We start from the raw sequence: 19,388 nt of genomic DNA on the forward strand, positions 1-19,388 counted from the left end.
GACCTCTGACATCATGACGTCATACCTAACGTTAGGTGGCGGTATACACACCGAAAAAACGAGCTGAGTTGTGAGCTAGGATAGGGATATTTTTCAAAAGGCGTATTATCCCGGAAGATAATAAATAATTGATAATTCATCATTTTATAATAAAACGACATATTAATGCAAACAAGAAATTGTATCTTTAGGTACGAAAGCCGGTTTTGGACCGCCCGTCACCCATATTTATTCACCTATAATGTCTCGACATGAAGGTAAGTTGAACGATTCCGAGTCCCATACAGCCCTTGCGAACGCATTGGAGTAGGATGAAAGCTCGAGCAGAAATACCTTAGCATGGCCTCTACTGCTTTTAGGGAGGGCCTAGCATTCGTTTACAATGCGTGCATTGTTTAGATAAATATTATGTTGTATCTGTATTTGGAAAAGTCAGTTGGCTCTCTTACCTTTCACCGTTAATTATAATTTGGCAAATGTTCAGTGCAAAATTATTAGTAGTGTCTGATAAATCTAATAATGGAGTGCTTGGAAAGATGATGATATTGATAAATCATTATAGCTATATAAGTGCTGCTTTGCTAGCAGCTACATGCACTAGGACCTACAACTACATAATGTGTTACGATTTAATGTATACAGACACATATTCATTTGTGATTTTACCTTCAAGGAAGATGTTACTTTATTGAGTAGGATATGAATTATACGGGTTGCGCACAATTTTGAAGGCGGAGGCTATGTTGTAACCGAAAGTGAGAGATAGGCTTATTAATATTTGGAAGAGTTTAAGTGAATGTGGCAAATCACTTGAGCTATTTAATTATGCTGTGAATATTGTTCCGACATGTTTATGCAAATCTTGATTTGTTGAATTAATGGAGCTGACTTTACCCAAACCGTAAAGAGGGAGTTGTTAGGAAGAATATCATGGCGATTTAAATATTTATTTATTATAATGTTGTGTACATTAACATGGTGTACAGTTAGCATGTCCCATTACATTTCATAGTGTTTAACAATTTCAGTTTTATGTACTGTAGTAGGTACTCCATTTAGTGTTTTGTACTGTAATATAACTACAGTATATTGCACTAGTCTCATCCTTGCATTTTTTATGTGACACAATTTCATGTACAGTAAATGACATTAAAAAAATGTTAAAAACATTTCAAAACTTATTGAAATCAATGTACAGGAACACAAACACAATCATAATGTACAGTAATGCCCCAATGTATTTATTGTATGTTATAATTATTTTTACACTATGCCATTTCTGGAAATAACAAACATGCTGAAAAATTGTCTATGTAATACTATAGTACTGTACTATTGTATTGTATCATGCCTAGTGGCCTCCTTGCAAAATTGTGTCTAATAGCTTTGACCTTTTGCAGAAGCACCTTAAATGTAAATTAGATTTATTTTATTATTAAAATAAAAATTATTATAATTATATAAACAGTAACATTTACATTTTTCTTTTACAGGTGTCAGCTGTGATTCTTGCATGAAAAGTAATTTTCGTGGTAGGCGCTACAAATGTCTTATCTGTTATGATTATGATCTATGTGCAAGCTGCTATGAGAACGGTGCTACAACCCCAAGACACACAGCTGAACACCCAATGCAGTGCATATTGACCAGGTCTGATTTCGGTAAGTTCAGTTTTTAATTAGGTCGTATTATTATGTTTTATTATGTAAGTATAAATTATTGTTATTTATTATTGGATGGTTTTAGGTTTAAATTCAGATATAATTTCTCAAAAAAACTATTTATGCTCATTACAGTATGTTGTTATATATTATTGGTTCAAATACATCCTGAAATAAGAAAAAGTGGTGTATGGATTATAAAAGTTTTAATGCTTCTCCAGAAAAAAAAACAAAAAAACAACAACATTCTGTGTGGAATAGCCCCCTCTATCATCAGGAGGAGTGTTTCCAAAGTTATGTTCACTTCATGCTAATTTTACCATATGTTTCCATTTAATCTTCATACTCCTTTCACACTAAATTATTGTGATCATATCAAGGTCTTCATTGTTTCTGTTCACACTTCCTTGTACCAACGCTCTTTTCATGTTGTAAAGTCCAGAACACTATGATAACCTTTGTTAGTCCATGGACCTATTAATATGTCTGAGTGAGTGCAGCTTTAAAACCACAGTTAACAGAGCACTTATTTCCTTGGTGGGAAAATTAGCTCTTATTTTTATTCATCATTATTCTGCTTTCTCTTATGTTGTTGCATGCTTTTTGTATTTTATGGAGGTTAATCCTGTATATTGGAATTCTGAAAATCTGTAATTAATTTGATTTTGAACAATCTTATTTTTTATATTGTAATAATTGTATAATGTTTTATCTTTTGTCACTCAGCCATTTATCTTTTGGGTGCTTTTGTTTTTTCATAATTATAAGGCACTATGAGAGAAACAAAAAGGTAGCTGGCTACATAATAATACTGTAAATTAGGATCTTTTAGTAGAGAGGGCAAATTTATGAAGAAGGTTGTTTTGCCTCTGGTTATTGGATACAGAATCAACCATGCAGAATGTGCAATACATGAAATGTAAAGTAATAAATCAAAATACAACATACTTAATAAGGGATAATGTGATTTGTGAATTTGACTGAAAGCCAAAATTTATGTCCGACAGTGTGATTATATTTTACTTTCATAATTCCAATGGATTATAAGACCACGATTAAATACAGGCTCTTCATAGCTTACTAGTTACATGTTTGAACTAGTTGTTAGTACAGTACGTTACCGCCGTTATTGGAGTCTTTAACATGTTTTCTTTTGAATACGTTTACGGTAGTGGTAGTACAGTAGTTTGAATTCCATCCTATCCTTGTGTCATTGGGCAAGCCATTCCATTTACGTTCGTCTTTCCAGAATGTATTACTGGGAATATTCTTTATTATTATTATTATTATTATTATTATTATTATTATTATTATTATTATTATTTATATATTGTATTGTTGTTATTGCTCATTTTTATCTTAATATCAGAATGAACTATATGATAATGATAATAAAGTAACAATAATTATTAATTATTTTTTGTTGAATGGTCATTATTATTACTTTTTTATAAGGTATTACCTACAGTAGACCCATTCAAGGATATCAATTAATGTAGTAGGTGTAGGGATTCCAACTTTGGTGGATCTAAACAGGGAACTGACTTGCCTCTCAAAAAATCAGAAAGTTGACTTGTCTTCCCACTGTATAGATTATCTCCCTGAAACTTACTGGCCATATGTACAGTATTATCATGTGTAGCAAAATACATTTAAACATTGTTTTAAATACAATACCAAATACAATATAATACACACATAATAAAATACAGTTATATGTGTTAAGAAAGCTCATTAAACCAGAGCTCCTCGAAGTAGCTTCATCGTTCTAGGGAACCTTCGAGACTAGACATTAAGTATTGCTCTGTGATGTTGATTTTGACGATGATACAATGTTTTATGTTTCATTTGCAGATATATATTACGGAGGGGAATCAATATCATTGGAGCAGACGCAGGCCTTCACGTGTCCCTACTGTGGTAAGATGGGGTTTACAGAGACCACTCTACAGGAACATGTGACATCGGAACATGCTGATTCCTCACAAGAAGTGGTGAGTGTATTAAATCAACATCAACTTTCTTAGCAGTGAATGTTTTTCAGGGTGTCATTATGGTATACAGCTGATGGTATCTCATGGATTTTGCCACTTTGAAATTGCTTTGTTAGCGAGCTGTTGAGTTGTTCAACGATGCGGCGCTAGAATGGAATCACTCATGCCTACCGGCCATCCTGCGTTACCTGCATACGTACATTTGTCCAAATTGCATCCTAGAATTCACGCGACAAGGAGAACTTAACGTTCACGCATGCGCAAATGATTTCTTGTGATGTCATTACGTTCTACATCCTTCTGTCATTTTGCAATGGAAAGCTTCATATTGATAATTACCTATGACATCACTTTGCAGCTAGCTCCCTTCACTTTATCATCATCAATGTTTCTAAATATTGACATGTTTTGATGTTACTGTATTTCATGTGTGAAGAGTTTCATGTTACTCTATGTTTTATTGTTTGCACCTGGAAATAAATAAAAAATGTTTAAATATAATAAAATATTGATGCTTGTACATTAGGAAGTTGTTTAAATATTAATTATACAGTTATCATGTATTAAAAGTAATTATGAAACCATATTTTAAGTCCCTTATACTCAGTTTGCATATCTAGAAACATTGACATGCGGCTAATGGGTAGGAACATTGGGAGGGGGATCTCGATGATAATGTGAGGGGAGATAGCTGCAAAGTGAGGTGGTAGGTGATTATTAATTGCTTAAGCATATATTATTTTAATTCAATTAAAAAAACACATGGGGATTGACATCAGTTGAAGCAAATATTGTTTTATTTATAAAAATTAGGCATTTAGACCAAAGATTGCCAACCTTACACTACAGTAAGTAACATATGATGCTGTACAAAACTAAATCATTATAATGAGGCTTAATAAGGAGTGGTATTATTTTTGTCATAAAAAAACCCCTTTTGACAGGAATTGAACCCAGGACCCTGTGATTAATAGGCAAGCATCTTAACCATCAAGCTGGAGTACAATACTATATCAACATTTCTGTTTTAAATAAGTAAGCATGTTAAAATAGACTTAGAAAGATGTAAGATTGTAACTAAGAAATATATGAATGAAAGAAATATGTCACCACCTTAACTTTTGCTGTTGCCAACTTAATGTATTACTGCCACATGCCACTTGATAAGGGAACACACCCGCATATTCATTGATAAATAATTGCTGTCTCTTATACACATCTAGATGTGTATAAGAGACAGGCTCGGCATAATTCCTACATAACTCGTAACCAACTCCATAAAGTCGTACCTCACTCGTAGCTAATACGTAATAAGTTCGTATAGGTCCTTTCCAAAGATCACAAGTTTTAACTCGTAGAAATCGTACGACTCTTAGGTGAAATAAACCTAGGTGGGAGAGGGGCTTTAGTAACATATGATGCTGTACAAAACTAAATCATTATTATGAGGCTTAATAAGGAGTGGTGTTGTTTTTGTCATAAAACAACTCCTTTTGACAGGAATTGAACCCAAGACCCTGTGATTAATAGGCAAGCATCTTAACCATCAAGCTAGAGTACAATACTATATCAACATTTCTGTTTTAAATAAGTAAGCATGTTAAAATAGTCTTAGAAAGATGTAAGATTGTAACTAAGAAATATATGAATGAAAGAAATATGTCACCACCTTAACTTTTGCTGTTGCCAACTTAATGTATTACTGCCACATGCCACTTGATAAGGGAACACACCCGCATATTCATTGATAAATAATTGGGTAATGTGGATTGTCTTCATCGTGACACTGTTAATTGAGAAGGGCTTTATGTAAACACCTGTGAACGGAAATTAACCTGCTGGATGCTGATGAGGTTCAAAATCTTAAATGTAAATTGGAGTGTGTGAACAAAGGTTAAGCACCATACATTTTAATCTGTGTCCACACTATCAAATTTTCAGTGACAAGAGTGATCTGCCCATATATGGGCATGTTGGTTTCATGTCGCATCCATATGGGTACATCTCAGGTATTGGTCATATTGTACCGTAATGCTCAAATAAGTGCCGTGGCAGTTACAGTATAAAATTTTTGGAGGCTTCAGTGCGGCACTTATTTGAGAGTGGCGCTTATAGAAATTATTGGCGTGGCGCTTTCCATGCCCGCTTCCATGTTACCTATTTCATGTATTCCCGTATTTCATTAGGACTGTCGTAGGTCCTATCATCATAAACAAACGTTAATAAAGAAATGCTTGTGTCTTCATTGTGTTATTTATTCATTTTAACACTGTATATATTGTATTTAAAACCCTGTTTCGTTACACACAGTGTAATATTATATACTCTGATTAAGCGCCGCGGTGCGGTGTACGATAAGGCCTTGTCCAAACTATCAAATTTCATTTGACAAAAAACTGTTATCATGACCCATATAATGTCATCATGACCATATTTAGGCAAATCACATGGTTTTGTTGAATCAAATTTGGACAGGGCTTAAACCTAAATAGTGTGTTCAGTTTTCTTTGTAGTTATTCACTTGCCCAACAAATGATTTAATTAATATCTGTTCTATAATTATTAGTATAATTGTCATAAATTATAGACTAGCTTAGCTCAGTCAGCTAAACAGCCACTGTTTGTGCCCTGAAACTTAGGAATCTTTACATACCTTCTTCACCAGTTCAATTTCATTTTCTGCATTTTTGTGTTTCATTAAAGGACTTGTACGGTAAAAATGAAGTGCCCTGCTTAAGTATTCATTAGATCATTTGCACATATATTAAACAATTAATGGTGGTTATATGCTGAGGCATAACAATTCAATATTGCTGTCAGTATATTGTATACTTGATCATAAATATATTTATGGCAATTAACAATTTATTCATAAGAATGTTATAAGATGATAATCATTATGAATGTGTATTAAATCATTTGTATCATTATATATGATATTTTGTCATGTTTCTATGAAAACTCTGTATTTATTCATCAGAATATTTACATGCAGTATATCATGTATATTTAATAAAAGTAAGTATTGATTCTTAATCATTGAAAATAAGGAAAATAGTAATGAAAATTATAATGTGAATATTCATTAAAACATTTGCATGTTTGTCTACTGCAGGTGTGTCCTGTTTGTGCAGCAGTTCCAGGTGGTGAACCTAACCTTGTGACGGATGATTTTTCTGCTCATCTGACATTAGAACACAGGACGTCTAGAGATTTGATATCCTTTTAAATGCTATCATTCATACTATAACTATCTATTATAAAGTCAATCATGACGTCATCACTGTAACTCCCAATGTTATTTTCCTATTCCCAACTGTGTACGTACTGTAAATTAAAAGAGTGCAGACACTTGTCCAGTCATTGTTTGTTGACAAGTAGTAATTGAAAAAATTAATTGTAAACAAGGTTGATTAGAACCTAAAGAAAGTTAGTTCAAGTTCAATATTATGTATGAAAAATTAAGGAATTCCCAGTCTGCACCAACCAAAAATTACTGTATTCTCTCAAATGCTTTAAAAAGTATTTATTTTTTTGATGAATGTCTATCAAAATAGTAAATTCATGTTCTTCAAATACAATAGAGGGTAGTGGTTACCCCTGTGTATTGGTCCATCTCACAGCTCCTGAAAATGTGGATTAGCCTGCATATGATGACACGACAAGACTCTTAGGGGAGAAGTAAGTTGGAAGGATGAGTAGTCCACATCCATCTCGGGCCGAATGCCTTAAACTGTCAGGTTGGCCCTCCATCTCGAAGAGGGAATAAGACAATCAAATATTTAATCATTGTATCCAATCTGTGTGTAACGTTGCTTTGTTTTAGCACGTACTGTAGCAACAATCTGTATACGCACAGCTAAACTTAATACACACACAGATATACTGATCACATCACTAGCAACCGATGACTGCTATGGTTATCAAAACTAACGTTAAAAGACAGTAGAATGCTAATCTATACACTAGTGGAAATTTATTATACTTAGGTTAGATTAATGCATTCAAAAAATTCCTTCAGGCCTTTCGAGCATTAATATAACATTTGTATAATGAATTTCTGCTAGTGTATGATTGCAACTCTACTATTATTCAAAATCTTTTAATTATATATTTGTATACATTTTTTTTATCAAAAGAAACTCAGTGAAATACATACTAAATATGTAATTTTCCCTTAACATTGTCTTTCACGATGAAGCAGGTGCAGGTAGGCACGTAAGAAGAATGTTCCACCCCGGGCGTGGCCTTGGACCACGTACTAGGCGAACTAACATGCACTTTAGCAGCGGTACCGGTCTCTCAAGCCAACCGTCAAGTTCTCCTGGCAGTAGGGAAACAATGGACCCAATTGCAGGTAATGTATTAATGTAGGGGAAGGTGTTATTTTTTGTTAGTGAGTGTGTTATTTAAAAATGATAGTCTTGGTGAAAGTTTTATTGAATTTGATGTAAGTGGAAATGTATGTTGTGGGAGTTGATGTTGGCGGAGATGACATTAACAGAGATGATGTCAATGGAAATTATAGCAATGGAGATAATGTGGGCCTAGATAAACAATATATCGGTGGAGATATTGTCAGTAATAGTAAAACTGAATAATTACAATTTGTGATATTAAACTTAATATAGTATCAAGAAACACCTGTTAGTTATAAAATAATTTATTATTTGCATAATCATGGATTGTGATGGAGACAATAACTGATAAAAATCTATTTTTACAGAATTACTATCACAATTATCTGGGGTTCGGAGGTCGGCAGGACACTCATCAACAGCCTCCCAGCTCCAGCAGTTGCAGATTATGCAGCTGCAATTAGAGAGGCAGCAGGTTCAACATGCCCAGCAAGGCAGCACAAGACAGCAGGTTGAAAGGCTACCAGTACCCAGAAGGCAGATGGTGCCATCCAATAATAATAACCCAAGTCAAAGTTCAAGTGGGGGTGTTCTAGGAAATGCAGCTTGTAATACACAAAGAGACTCACAGTTTCTATTATCTAGGTAGGTCGATCAACACAGTTTCTATTATCTAGGTAGGTCAATCAACATTTACTCCATTTCCATCCAAATAATTATTACACAGTATATGAAAACATGATCCTGAAGTTTGTTCATAAATTGAAACGGTCTGTGATAATATCAAGTCAAAGATGGAGTAAGAATGAATGAGAAAAAGGATGTTTGATTTTTTTAAATAATACTTTACAAATTTAGCTAAGTTTGTTTAGTTCCATTTTTTTTTTTTTTTTTGGTAATTATACTGTACTACTTCTGGTATAAGCCCACACCCTTAATTAATAAATTAGGCCAATTTTGTGGGGGTGAACTTAACCCGAAGTATCTCTTTTTCATGCAAAAAAAATGACAAATTTTTTTTTTTAATGACAGCAGTTTTTCTCACACTGCATGCTTAATTCAAAGCATAATATTAATATTAATATTTTTTCAAGTTAAGTTGAATTAAGTTCAATTTCGACCAAAACTGCGTTTTGAGAAAAACATGTTTGAAGTAAACTAGTTCACAAAACGGAAAATTTCACTATCAAGATATCAACATTTTAAATATTTTTTACATATGTTTAAAGATAAAGCATTAAACAATTCAAATGTTCAATTTATTTTTCTTAACTCTAATTAACCTGTTAATTAACGTGAACAGTTTGTGTCTGTTCGTGAAGTTGTTTACACGTAGAGTGTAGCTTGTGTCTATTCTTGAAAACAAAAAATCCATTTTTCTTGGTTTGTGCATTATGGCTAATTAGTCTAATTAACTAAATAATATAGTTTCACTCTTAAAAATTAGCTGAAAGGGTAGCGTCCAATGTAAATAATCAAAATGTCAAAGAAAAAACAAATTTAAAAACTGAATTTTTAGGTTTGTGTCACTTCATGGTGTTGGTGACGATATTTGTAAAAGTCCGCTAAGCTTAAATGTATCAGAGTGTGATTGTTTACAAATGGTGAAATTGATTATTAGAAATATCATTGATGTTTCAGGATTAACGGCTCATCCGTGACAGATACAGAGCAACAAGCTATCGAGGAGGAACAGGCAGATAGGAGTTTCTTTCTTCAGGACATCATTCTCTCGACGCTAAACGATTCAGATAAAGAGTCCGACACTTCTGAGTCGTTACACGAGTCTTCAGGGGCATGGGGTTATGCTGATGATCCGTCAGACGCTACGTTAGATAAGTTTAGTTCTTTGCAATTGAGAGATAAATCGCCAGATTCATAGCATTAAATTTAGGAAGTTTGTATAATGGTAATTGTGTACGGTCTTGAGCCTAATGCCTTCTTACACAGGAACACTCACATGGCCTAAATGCCTAGATATTATACTCAAATTTAGTGTCAAAAAAAAGGGTTGTGCATTTATTAATATACTGAACATTTGGTATATAAACAGCGTACGTGTAAGGATCCTGCATATGTTTTGGTGTTCTCACGGCGTTTGTGACGTGTTCTGCCATTTGGCTGTAGTTCGATCATGTGACTGACCTTGAATTACATATCAATAAACCATCTCGATGTATGTTTCATATATGATTGCATGCCTGCTAGCTTCCTATCAGCGTCCCTGGAGCCTAAATCTGGTATGCTTGGCTACTAAATTTAGTTAACCTAGCATTGGCCATCCTAGAACCACTTGGTTAGTAGGCTTGGCTGAATAAAAAACCATACCTGCAAGCCAATACATCTAATATTGTGGGAGGCTTGCCAATTTAGTTTAGCCAAGCATATCATCACTGGACAGCCAAGCATATTATCATTGAAGCTTGGCCTACAGTATCTGTTTAGCCTAGCAGGTTGCACCATTGCGGTTTTACAATTTGTAGTAACTCAGAAGATAACACAAAATTAAAAATTGCTTACTTTCTGTAAGCATGTGTGTCCAAATGTAGACTCAATCTATTCCCAATTTGTTTTTGTATTAAAAGATGAAATTCTTATTCTGCCAACCTATATATATATACACACAACGATTACAACAGTATGTTAGTCTTTTTAAGAATGTATACGTATGTGTGACTCCAATTTCAACATGTTTTTATGTGTGTTTTCAAACCCCCTAAGCTTCACAAGCACATTGGTCATTTCTATTTCCTTCTACCTTATAATGCCTTTTGTCATTCCAAAAGTAGTGGCAAGTAGAATTCAATTTCTTTATTGTGATTATTTATTTATTTATTTATTTTTTAAGAGGAAGGTGGTTAAGAGTGATGATCTAACCTCCTGTAAAGACGAGTCCAGTGTCATTTCATAGTAAATACTACACCTGTACTTTATAAAATATTCAACAATATACAATCACAATCTGTCCTGCTAGTTGTTAATATTTTTGGTTGAGTAAATAGAAATATATGTGTCCATTATTCAAGTAGGAATTGCAGTGATGAAGTGATGGTGTGTGCCAATTCCTATTTTTCATGTCAATTTGAATTAATTTCATATGTTTATGAATCCGATCGACTCTCTTGAAACTCACCCACCCCTTTCAGTTGTCTTTATTCTGCAAGGTAATTTTACAGCATTTTCACAATAAAATTCAAGAAAGTAGGAATTTTAAAGGAGAAAAAAAAATATTTGAAAATGTACACATATGTATTGGGAAATTCTCTTCTAATTATAATAATGAATGTAACTGCATTACAATATGACTTAATTTCAATTATAATATAGAATTTTTGTAATGAGTTATGTGATGGTAAATTGTGGAGGAATTGATCCAGAACACACTCCCTTGATTTTGAGGAAAAACATATTAGCCACCTCTGGACTTTTATACCCAAACCCTCCGACTATCATTTTATTGCTGTACCAACTGTACCCAGAGGTGAAGATAATGTAACCTTCTGCATGTCACTGTTAGATCACATAGCAATCAAACGTGATCACATAACAAAGTGTTTAAGTGTAGTTTGAATCCTGATAAATCCCTTTGTATCGGTCAGATTTACAATCAAGTAGTAATTCATGTAAACCAAATATGTTACCTTTTTTTCAACACAATTACTTCAAAAATTACTTGGTAAATAATATTTTTTTAATTTTTTTTTTCATGTAATGATCTTTTATGAACTATATCAACTATATTGTGGTTTGCTAAATTAATTTCAATGATTAGGTCATTGCACATTTTAGTTATTACTTATTCCACCAGTTATTTTGGTGTCTTTAGTTCAGAATCTATGTTTCCATTGAAATATGTAAACAATACATAAGCTTCTTAATACAGTTGTTGAAAAAATGTTTTGAGCAAATATTAAAACAAATGTTTAAATGCAAAATGACCTGTTTGTGTGTTATGATATAATGTACCTGAACACTGTTACCTCCTCTTCCCCCTCCCACATAGTGGCAGCAGCAGGGTGTTAATTCTTATCAACCACAAATATGTGACCAAAATATTGTTGGGCATAATATGTTCCAAAATACATAAGCACAGCATAAAAATCGTCCAAAATTTGCCTAGTTTCTATGGAAGCCAGATTGATCCTTCTAAGTCCCGCCCCTTGGATATTGTTATTAAGGTCTCACAAAAAAAGTAAACGCTAACAATGCGTGTGCGTATTCCTGGCCCTGTTCTGTTCTGATTGGTCAGTTTAAGTTTGTTAAGTTTGATTGACACTCCCACCTCATGTTTGAAAGCTCTCAATATAATCTTCGGAGCCACTAGCACGCCACTCCTCCCACACACACATCCACTAACCCATGTACATCCGTAATCCTGTACTCTTTATGTCAAAATTATGAAAGCATGTTACATATACAATACAAAAACCGAAAGGTCCACTGATTAATCTCAGATAAGATAGTATAATACATACTCCAAGTATCGAAATGCACGCCATCATGTCGGGATTCAATATTTCGACATTACAGTAATTATGTCATCATCAGGCCACTAACCCCATGTACATCCTTAATCCTGTACTCTTTATGTCAAAATTATGAAAGCATGTTACATATACAGTACAAAAACCGAAAGGTCCACTGATAAATCTCAGATAAGATAGTATAATACATACTCCAAATATCGAAATGCACGCCATCGTGTTGGGATTCAATATTTCGATATTAATTATTTCATCATCCTGATGATGACATAATAAATGTCGAAATATTGAATCCCGACACGACGGCGTGCATTTCGATACTTGGAGTAGCCTATGTATTATACTATCATAATACAGTACAATACATGGTAAACTGTATAATGGGTGAAATATAGATTTTAAACTTATACCTATTTGCGTAATTATATTGCCAACATTCATTCCAGCCAAACAATTCACTAATAACCAAGTGTGAAATCCATTTTGGATAAAAGGTTAAAATGGTTAAATCTCGATATTACCGTTTATAGGGACATTTGGTTGTGAAATTAGTATTATAGACACCATGTATCTGCAAAACGAAGCAAAGACTCCCTCTTTATTCCTCATTTATCTTTATGAAAATGTTTTTTAAAATCATCATAAAACCATGACCGTTTTTATAGACACCCTATTGGTTAGGTCTACAAAACGAAAACAAAAACCCGAAAATTTAAGACCCCACCACATTTTCTCTCTTTATATCGTACTATCACAACGAGATTATTTCGACATTGGGTTGTTAAATCAGAGGTCTTCGTATTACAGGCAATGGGTGTCTAAAAATCTAAAACCAAACACCACCAAACAAGATCCCCAACTCTTTTTTTTTCATTTACTGTATCTGTATAAAAATATTTCAAAATCATAATAAAACCATTGTCAAATCTCATTCTCCATTTTCATGTTGGGAATGTTATGAAGGAAATAGAGAAATAACCAATGGTCTTTGTTTTATATACGCACTATGGGGTACAACAAAATAATGACAGAATTCCCGAAAAAAGACTTCCCTCCCCGCATTATTAAGTTGGCAGCCTGTGAGCCTCATAAAAACATACGGTAGATATTGGAATCTTTGCCCCATCGTCCCATTGATTTACAACTTTTGACAGTCTGAGTCGGTGACAGAGATGGTTTTGAATTGTTGATAAGCCTACTGGTTTTTTTTCTGTGTCTTATTCTTGGCTTCCCCAGATGTGTATAAGAGACAGATACTACGGAGTAACCCTGTCTCTTATACACATCTAGATGTGTATAAGAGTATACCTGATGAAGTGTGATGCCCGAAAACGTTCGTGTACTCAATAAATTACTTTTGGCAATACTAGACACCTCTCCCCTCAAGAGCCCAAACTACTACTACTACTACTTGAACTACACAACTGTTCTCAACATTCTGTATAAAGCACGCCCTCATCGTCAATTAACTGGTAAACAAGGATCGTCGGGAAAGGAATGAAAGCATGGCCAAAAAGAAGTCGAAAAAGAAAGTCATAAATAAGTTAGTTCTTGATGAAGACAATAATGAAGAAGAAAAACGTGTAGAATTTCATGAAATGGGACTTGATGACCGTTTGCTAAAGGTCCGTATTGTATGTATAAGTTAATCCACAGCTCTGAATAGCCCTAGGCCTAGCTACCTACCTAGGCCTAGTTGAGGTGGATCCGCCTTGGTTACGTGGTCTAGGCGTGGCCTAAGCTGCTGTGTTTAGAAAGCTAGTTAGGCCTAGGCTAGTCCGCCTAGGTAGGTAGGGTTAGTACTCTATGGAATATACGTAAGTGTAGACTATAATTTTATTTTCGATACATTTTTAAAATGTCTTAAACCTTACACTGGAAAAACAGACGTAACAAAAATCAATTCAAAGATTAAAATATGCCGAATAATTCGCAAGTGATTCGGGTTGGAATCGAACCCACGACCTCCAGGTATCTAATTTGTTTTTCCAGTGTAAAGTTGAAGACATTTTAAGAATATATTGTCATAAATCTGTAAAGTAGAACTGTTCTCACAAAAATTGTATACTTAATTCTCAAGAATTGCACTAAATGTGAAAATTAATGAAGAAACTAAGAAAAAATAAGTTTTTTATTAGTAAGTTAATTTATCAGTATATTTCTCTGTAGGATATCGCAAAACTTGGCTGGGAAAAACCAACGGTCATACAAGAGCAGGCTATTCCAATGATTCTTGAGGGTAAAGATGTTCTGGCTCGAGCAAGGACTGGTTCTGGGAAGACAGCAGCTTTTGTTGTGCCTCTCATCCAGAAAATACTGCTTCGGAAACAGGTAAGTAACCCAAAAAAAACCAGCAAGGTTTAGACAAGGTTCAGATGTATGCTTAGAGCATCTTAGTGATCATAACATAAACCTCTTACTATATATAGATAGTGTTTACCACCAAAGGTAGTACAGTACATCTGCCACCTCAGTTTATCATATCACCACAAAACAAAATTCAACCCAAATACTAGGGTTTCCCTTCTAACCACAAGAATTTCTCATATAGATCATTTTATCAGATATATTTTGAAATAGCACCACCAACATCTCGACACTTACTGGGGGGCTTCCAGCAGTCTAGCCTGAGCAGCTGGCTAGTTACAAGTAGAGCACTGCATAGTGCAATGTATAGTATAGCACCGCTAGACCTTAGCTATAGATGCAGTAGACAACATATACGATCTTGCTAATACTGTATATGTAAAAATTGAAATAGATTTTTAAGACTTATACTTGTTTTTATTATAAATATTTTATATTTTTTCCATTTGGAAATATTTGTGCTCATAAATAATTTAGTTTTATTGTTGATTTAATCCATGATGTAACTACATGTTGATTGTAAACAAACGTTGTCAGCCTTTGGCTGTTGTTTTGTTTTGTGTGTTATACCTTAAATAAATAAATAAATAAATACATAGCGCGAAATGCTAGGTCTCTGGATGTCCCCCAGTGGTAGTTGCCAAGTTATTGGAAATTTCCATTTCAAATTTTGCGAAAATGGTCTATAATCAGTTGTGCCCTCAGGAAATTAACATTATTGTACTTTTTTTTTTTTTTGGTATTTAAATTTCATTTTGATATCTATAACAACTTTTAGAGAACTGAAGAGCAATATGTCTCAACATTGGTGTTGACACCTTCAAGAGAACTTTGCCGGCAAGCTTACTCTAATATTCAGGTAAGTTCTGCCTCTTCTTATTGTTCTTAAAATCACTATAAAGAACATAATTTACTGAAACTTAACATGCTAATTTTTTTGCTTCATTAGTATTTTGCTATGGAAAAAAAAAGATGTCAGCATCTTGTATATGGTCAAATAGTAGAAGTTTGTATTCATGAGTTTTTAAATGTGTATTTTATGTAATTTCCAATTGTCATACTTTTGCCATTATTTAACAAATTGGTTGGTCTATATTAGCATTTAAAATGTAAGTCAGAGTTTTTTTTCATTTTTAGGATTTATCCAGCAGCTGTTCAAGAGAGGTCAAATGTGCAGATGTGTCAGGTCAGGTCAACATCAAGGCACAAAGGTCAGTATGAATATTCAACAGATGATGTGATAAGAATATGAATAGACATGCAAAATCAAATTTTAACACCTTTATAATTATTTCTTAAATGAATAGTTTCATAGCACAAAACATTATTTTATTTTGTTATTTTATTAATTCCGGCATAAAATATACAAGAAAAATAGCATGAAATAGATAAGCAAAAGCATAAAAGGACGCTGTCACTTGTAAGATATGCTTCTCCATTACCTGACTAAGTTTAAATAAAAAGATATCAATGTAGGGTGAGATTCTATGTCTTAAATTTTCTGTTGGTGATTTCTTTTTATATTACGTAGGTCGATTTTGATGGAGAAACCGGACATAGTTGTGGGAACACCTGGCCGTATCCTTCAACACCTACAATGCAGCAATTTAGATCTCAAGGAGTCGCTAGAAATGCTGGTGATCGATGAAGCTGATTTAGTTTTCTCATTTGGTTACGAGTCAGACCTCAAAGCTCTTCTAGAATACCTCCCTAAAATCTACCAGTCTGTACTTATGTCAGCAACTCTTAGTGAAGAAGTATTAACACTGAAGAAACTTGTCCTGCATAACCCAGTACGAAAATGATTTATTTATTGAACTATTTTAATTGTGAATAGAAGTTTGCTTTATAACTTCAAGGAAAAGGCACATTATAGATACGTATACCAATACCAGTACCAATAACAATCTTTAACGTTAGTCACCAAATGATGGCAAACTGTATCTTCTTAGCTGATTAGTCAATGAAATTACCCTAGAACAGAGGAGTAACTTCATCCTCAAACCAGTTGCTGAATACAAACACGTACAGTTTACCATCCAATTTAAGACCATTTTTGGTGCCTTAAAATTTGGGAAGATGATTCATAGTTAGAAAAGTAGAGGAACCTTGGATATAGAGGGGTGTCATGTACTTTGTTTTCTTTACTTGTTGGTCAGTGAAATTACCCTAGACCAGAGGATTGAAGTCACCCTCAAGCATATAGCTGACTAAAACCAATTGCTGAGTCAAAAAAACCTATAGCTTTTTTGATAATTACCTAATGACTCAAGCTTGCAATTTAGTAAGACAGAGTCTAATATGTCTATCAACAGGTGATCTTAAAACTGGAGGATTCTGATTTACCAGACACTGATCAGCTGATGCAATACCATGTGAAGTGCTGTCAAGCTGATAAGTTTTTGCTCATCTTCACGTTACTCAAGTTGAAGCTTATTCGAGGAAAGACAATCATTTTTGTAAATACAATCGACAGATGTATCAGGTAACCCCTATAATGTACAATAATAGTATATAAATAGTAATACATTATTAATAATTTTGTATAATTATTATTAATAGATAAATAATAAATGCTAAATAATATAATCATTATTAATGGTTAAATATGTATACTATAATTATTTTTATTATAACAGCATTTAATAATTTAAGATAAATTTCAGATTTTATCAAAACTTGGATATAGTAATTCTATATAATAGATAACAAAATGATAATGATTAAATATATATAATTATAGTAACTATATAATGTTTATATATTATTTAAGTTATTTTATTATTTATCAGTTTGATCTTGTTTTTTTGGTTTGCAGATTAAAACTTTTCTTGGAACAGTTCAAAATATCTAGTTGCGTTTTGAACTCCGAACTTCCTGTGAACTCGCGTTGTCATATTGTAAATCAGTTCAACAGTGGACTTTATGACATCATCATTGCTTCAGATGAAAGTGTCCTATTGGACACCAAAAGTCATGTGACAGACCAAGAAAAGCCACGGAGGTAAGTTACTGCAAGTCATCAATTTACATATTAGCTTGATTGATGATTGTGGAGCAATGGTTTGGCCTCGACATTGGGTTTTCAATCCTTCTCTGTGCATTTTGCTTGTGTCCTTGAGCAATGGGTATCAGTAAATTGCTGGGAGTAACCTGCAATGGACTAGTGTCTCATTCAGGGGGGTGCATCACACTCTCATCTGCCTCATGCTACATAAAATTGGGATAAGCTCGGGCGGATCCAGAATTTTTCAAACGGGGAGAGGGTGGCACAACATACTTAGAATTTAGGTAAGTGAGTAGCACTAATTAGTGCTAATATCAATATAGGCATTGAAATTTAAACATTTAGTGGCAAAATTGGGGGCTCATGCCCTCTACTGGATCCACCCCCTGAAGCTCTACTGTTATTATTTTTAAAAATCAGTACAATGTATAGCAGTGCACTTTTACTGTGTTTTGATATTCATTTCTCCATCTACTCATCTTTTAGGGATAAGAGGAAAAATAGAGCCAAGGAATATGGTGTATCAAGGGGTATAGACTTCCAAAATGTTTCCAATGTTATCAATTTTGACTTCCCTCCATCCCTCAAGGCATACATCCATCGAGTAGGAAGGTAAGCAAAATCCGTACAGTATTAGAGAAGAGTTGACTAGCTTGGTTGTTAAGATACTTGCCTTCAATCCAGTTGTACTCAATGTTCATTATTTTTCTTCTACAGGACAGCAAGAGGTGATCAACTAGGAACATCTCTGTCTTTTGTTGGTGAAAATGAATTAGAAGTATTTAATGAAATAGAGGGTGCCCTTCAGTCAGGTAATAAGAAGTTTTATCAATCACTATGAACAAATTTATCTAATAAATCATTTATTTATTTCTTCAGTATGTAAAACATTTAAAACACAGCTAAACTAATCCCATTTGAAGCCTTGAAATATTAGTTTATAATAGTAAATATATATATCAATCATAAATATTCAAAATATAAAAATATATCATTAGGCAAAGTTAGGTGTTTAAAATTTTTTTTTTCCATTGCTGACAATGTATTAACCAGTAATTGAATTGCACTATGTGTTTATTTGTTTTAGGTGAAAGTGCCTCTTCATTGAAGCCCTATCAATTTAGGATGTCTGAAATAGAAGGCTTTCGGTACAGGGCACAGGTGAGATTTCGAAAAGTTGTATCAACACCATTTGTCTAATATTAGGGAGCTTTCAATTTGTGTGACGACGCAACGCAAGAACAGAATAACTCATGCGTGACGGCCCTACCTGGCGTCCTACATTATCTGCATACGTAGATTTGGCCAAAATTGCGTTCCAGAATTTAGTTCATGCTCCCCATACAGGGAATTTATTCATCAAACTTCAGGCCTCCGGCCCCTTGTAAAACAAAATTATTACAAATTAAATAAGCATGCTGTGACAATGCTGTACTTTAAATAAATTGCATTAATACACCCGTGTTTCTTTGTTTTCCTTTCTCTTAAATGCATGATAAATAAATAAACATACTTTT

The 19,388-nt window shown here is 33.7% G+C and overlaps 2 protein-coding genes across 2 annotated transcripts in view; both read left to right on the forward strand.

Moving 5' to 3' along the window:
- Positions 1-57: 57 nt before the first annotated feature.
- Positions 58-11,948, forward strand: LOC117114005 (E3 ubiquitin-protein ligase KCMF1-like). Its single transcript, XM_033257524.1, has 7 exons — positions 58-257; positions 1,494-1,661; positions 3,516-3,655; positions 6,771-6,872; positions 7,850-8,012; positions 8,382-8,658; positions 9,655-11,948. The coding sequence occupies exons 1-7, from the start codon at positions 242-244 to the stop codon at positions 9,893-9,895; spliced, it is 1,107 nt and encodes a 368-aa protein (XP_033113415.1). The 5' UTR covers positions 58-241; the 3' UTR covers positions 9,896-11,948.
- A 2,032-nt stretch (positions 11,949-13,980) lies between these two features.
- LOC117113984 (probable ATP-dependent RNA helicase DDX56) overlaps positions 13,981-19,388 on the forward strand; it is a 9,821-nt gene continuing 4,413 nt past the window's right edge. Inside the window, exons 1-10 of the mRNA XM_033257483.1 lie at positions 13,981-14,122; positions 14,667-14,828; positions 15,643-15,723; positions 16,002-16,075; positions 16,396-16,657; positions 17,180-17,349; positions 17,683-17,868; positions 18,358-18,483; positions 18,589-18,683; positions 18,959-19,032. Of these exons, the coding sequence (XP_033113374.1) occupies positions 14,003-14,122; positions 14,667-14,828; positions 15,643-15,723; positions 16,002-16,075; positions 16,396-16,657; positions 17,180-17,349; positions 17,683-17,868; positions 18,358-18,483; positions 18,589-18,683; positions 18,959-19,032 (1,350 nt within the window). The 5' untranslated portion in view covers positions 13,981-14,002. The remainder of the gene's footprint in view (positions 14,123-14,666; positions 14,829-15,642; positions 15,724-16,001; positions 16,076-16,395; positions 16,658-17,179; positions 17,350-17,682; positions 17,869-18,357; positions 18,484-18,588; positions 18,684-18,958; positions 19,033-19,388) is intronic.

Source organism: Anneissia japonica, unplaced genomic scaffold (genome assembly GCF_011630105.1).
Source record: "Anneissia japonica isolate Jap-2015-1 unplaced genomic scaffold, ASM1163010v1 scaffold281_len866295_cov195, whole genome shotgun sequence".
Taxonomy (NCBI): Eukaryota; Metazoa; Echinodermata; class Crinoidea; order Comatulida; family Comatulidae; genus Anneissia; species Anneissia japonica.

What these genes read in the sequence shown, in the direction of transcription:
- LOC117114005 (XM_033257524.1), top strand. An exon ending in CTGATTCCTCACAAGAAGTG is followed by an intron (nt 3,656 to 6,770) that starts GTGAGTGTATTA and finishes TGTCTACTGCAG; the next exon opens with GTGTGTCCTGTTTGTGCAGC. An exon ending in ACAGGACGTCTAGAGATTTG is followed by an intron (nt 6,873 to 7,849) that starts ATATCCTTTTAA and finishes ATTGTCTTTCAC; the next exon opens with GATGAAGCAGGTGCAGGTAG.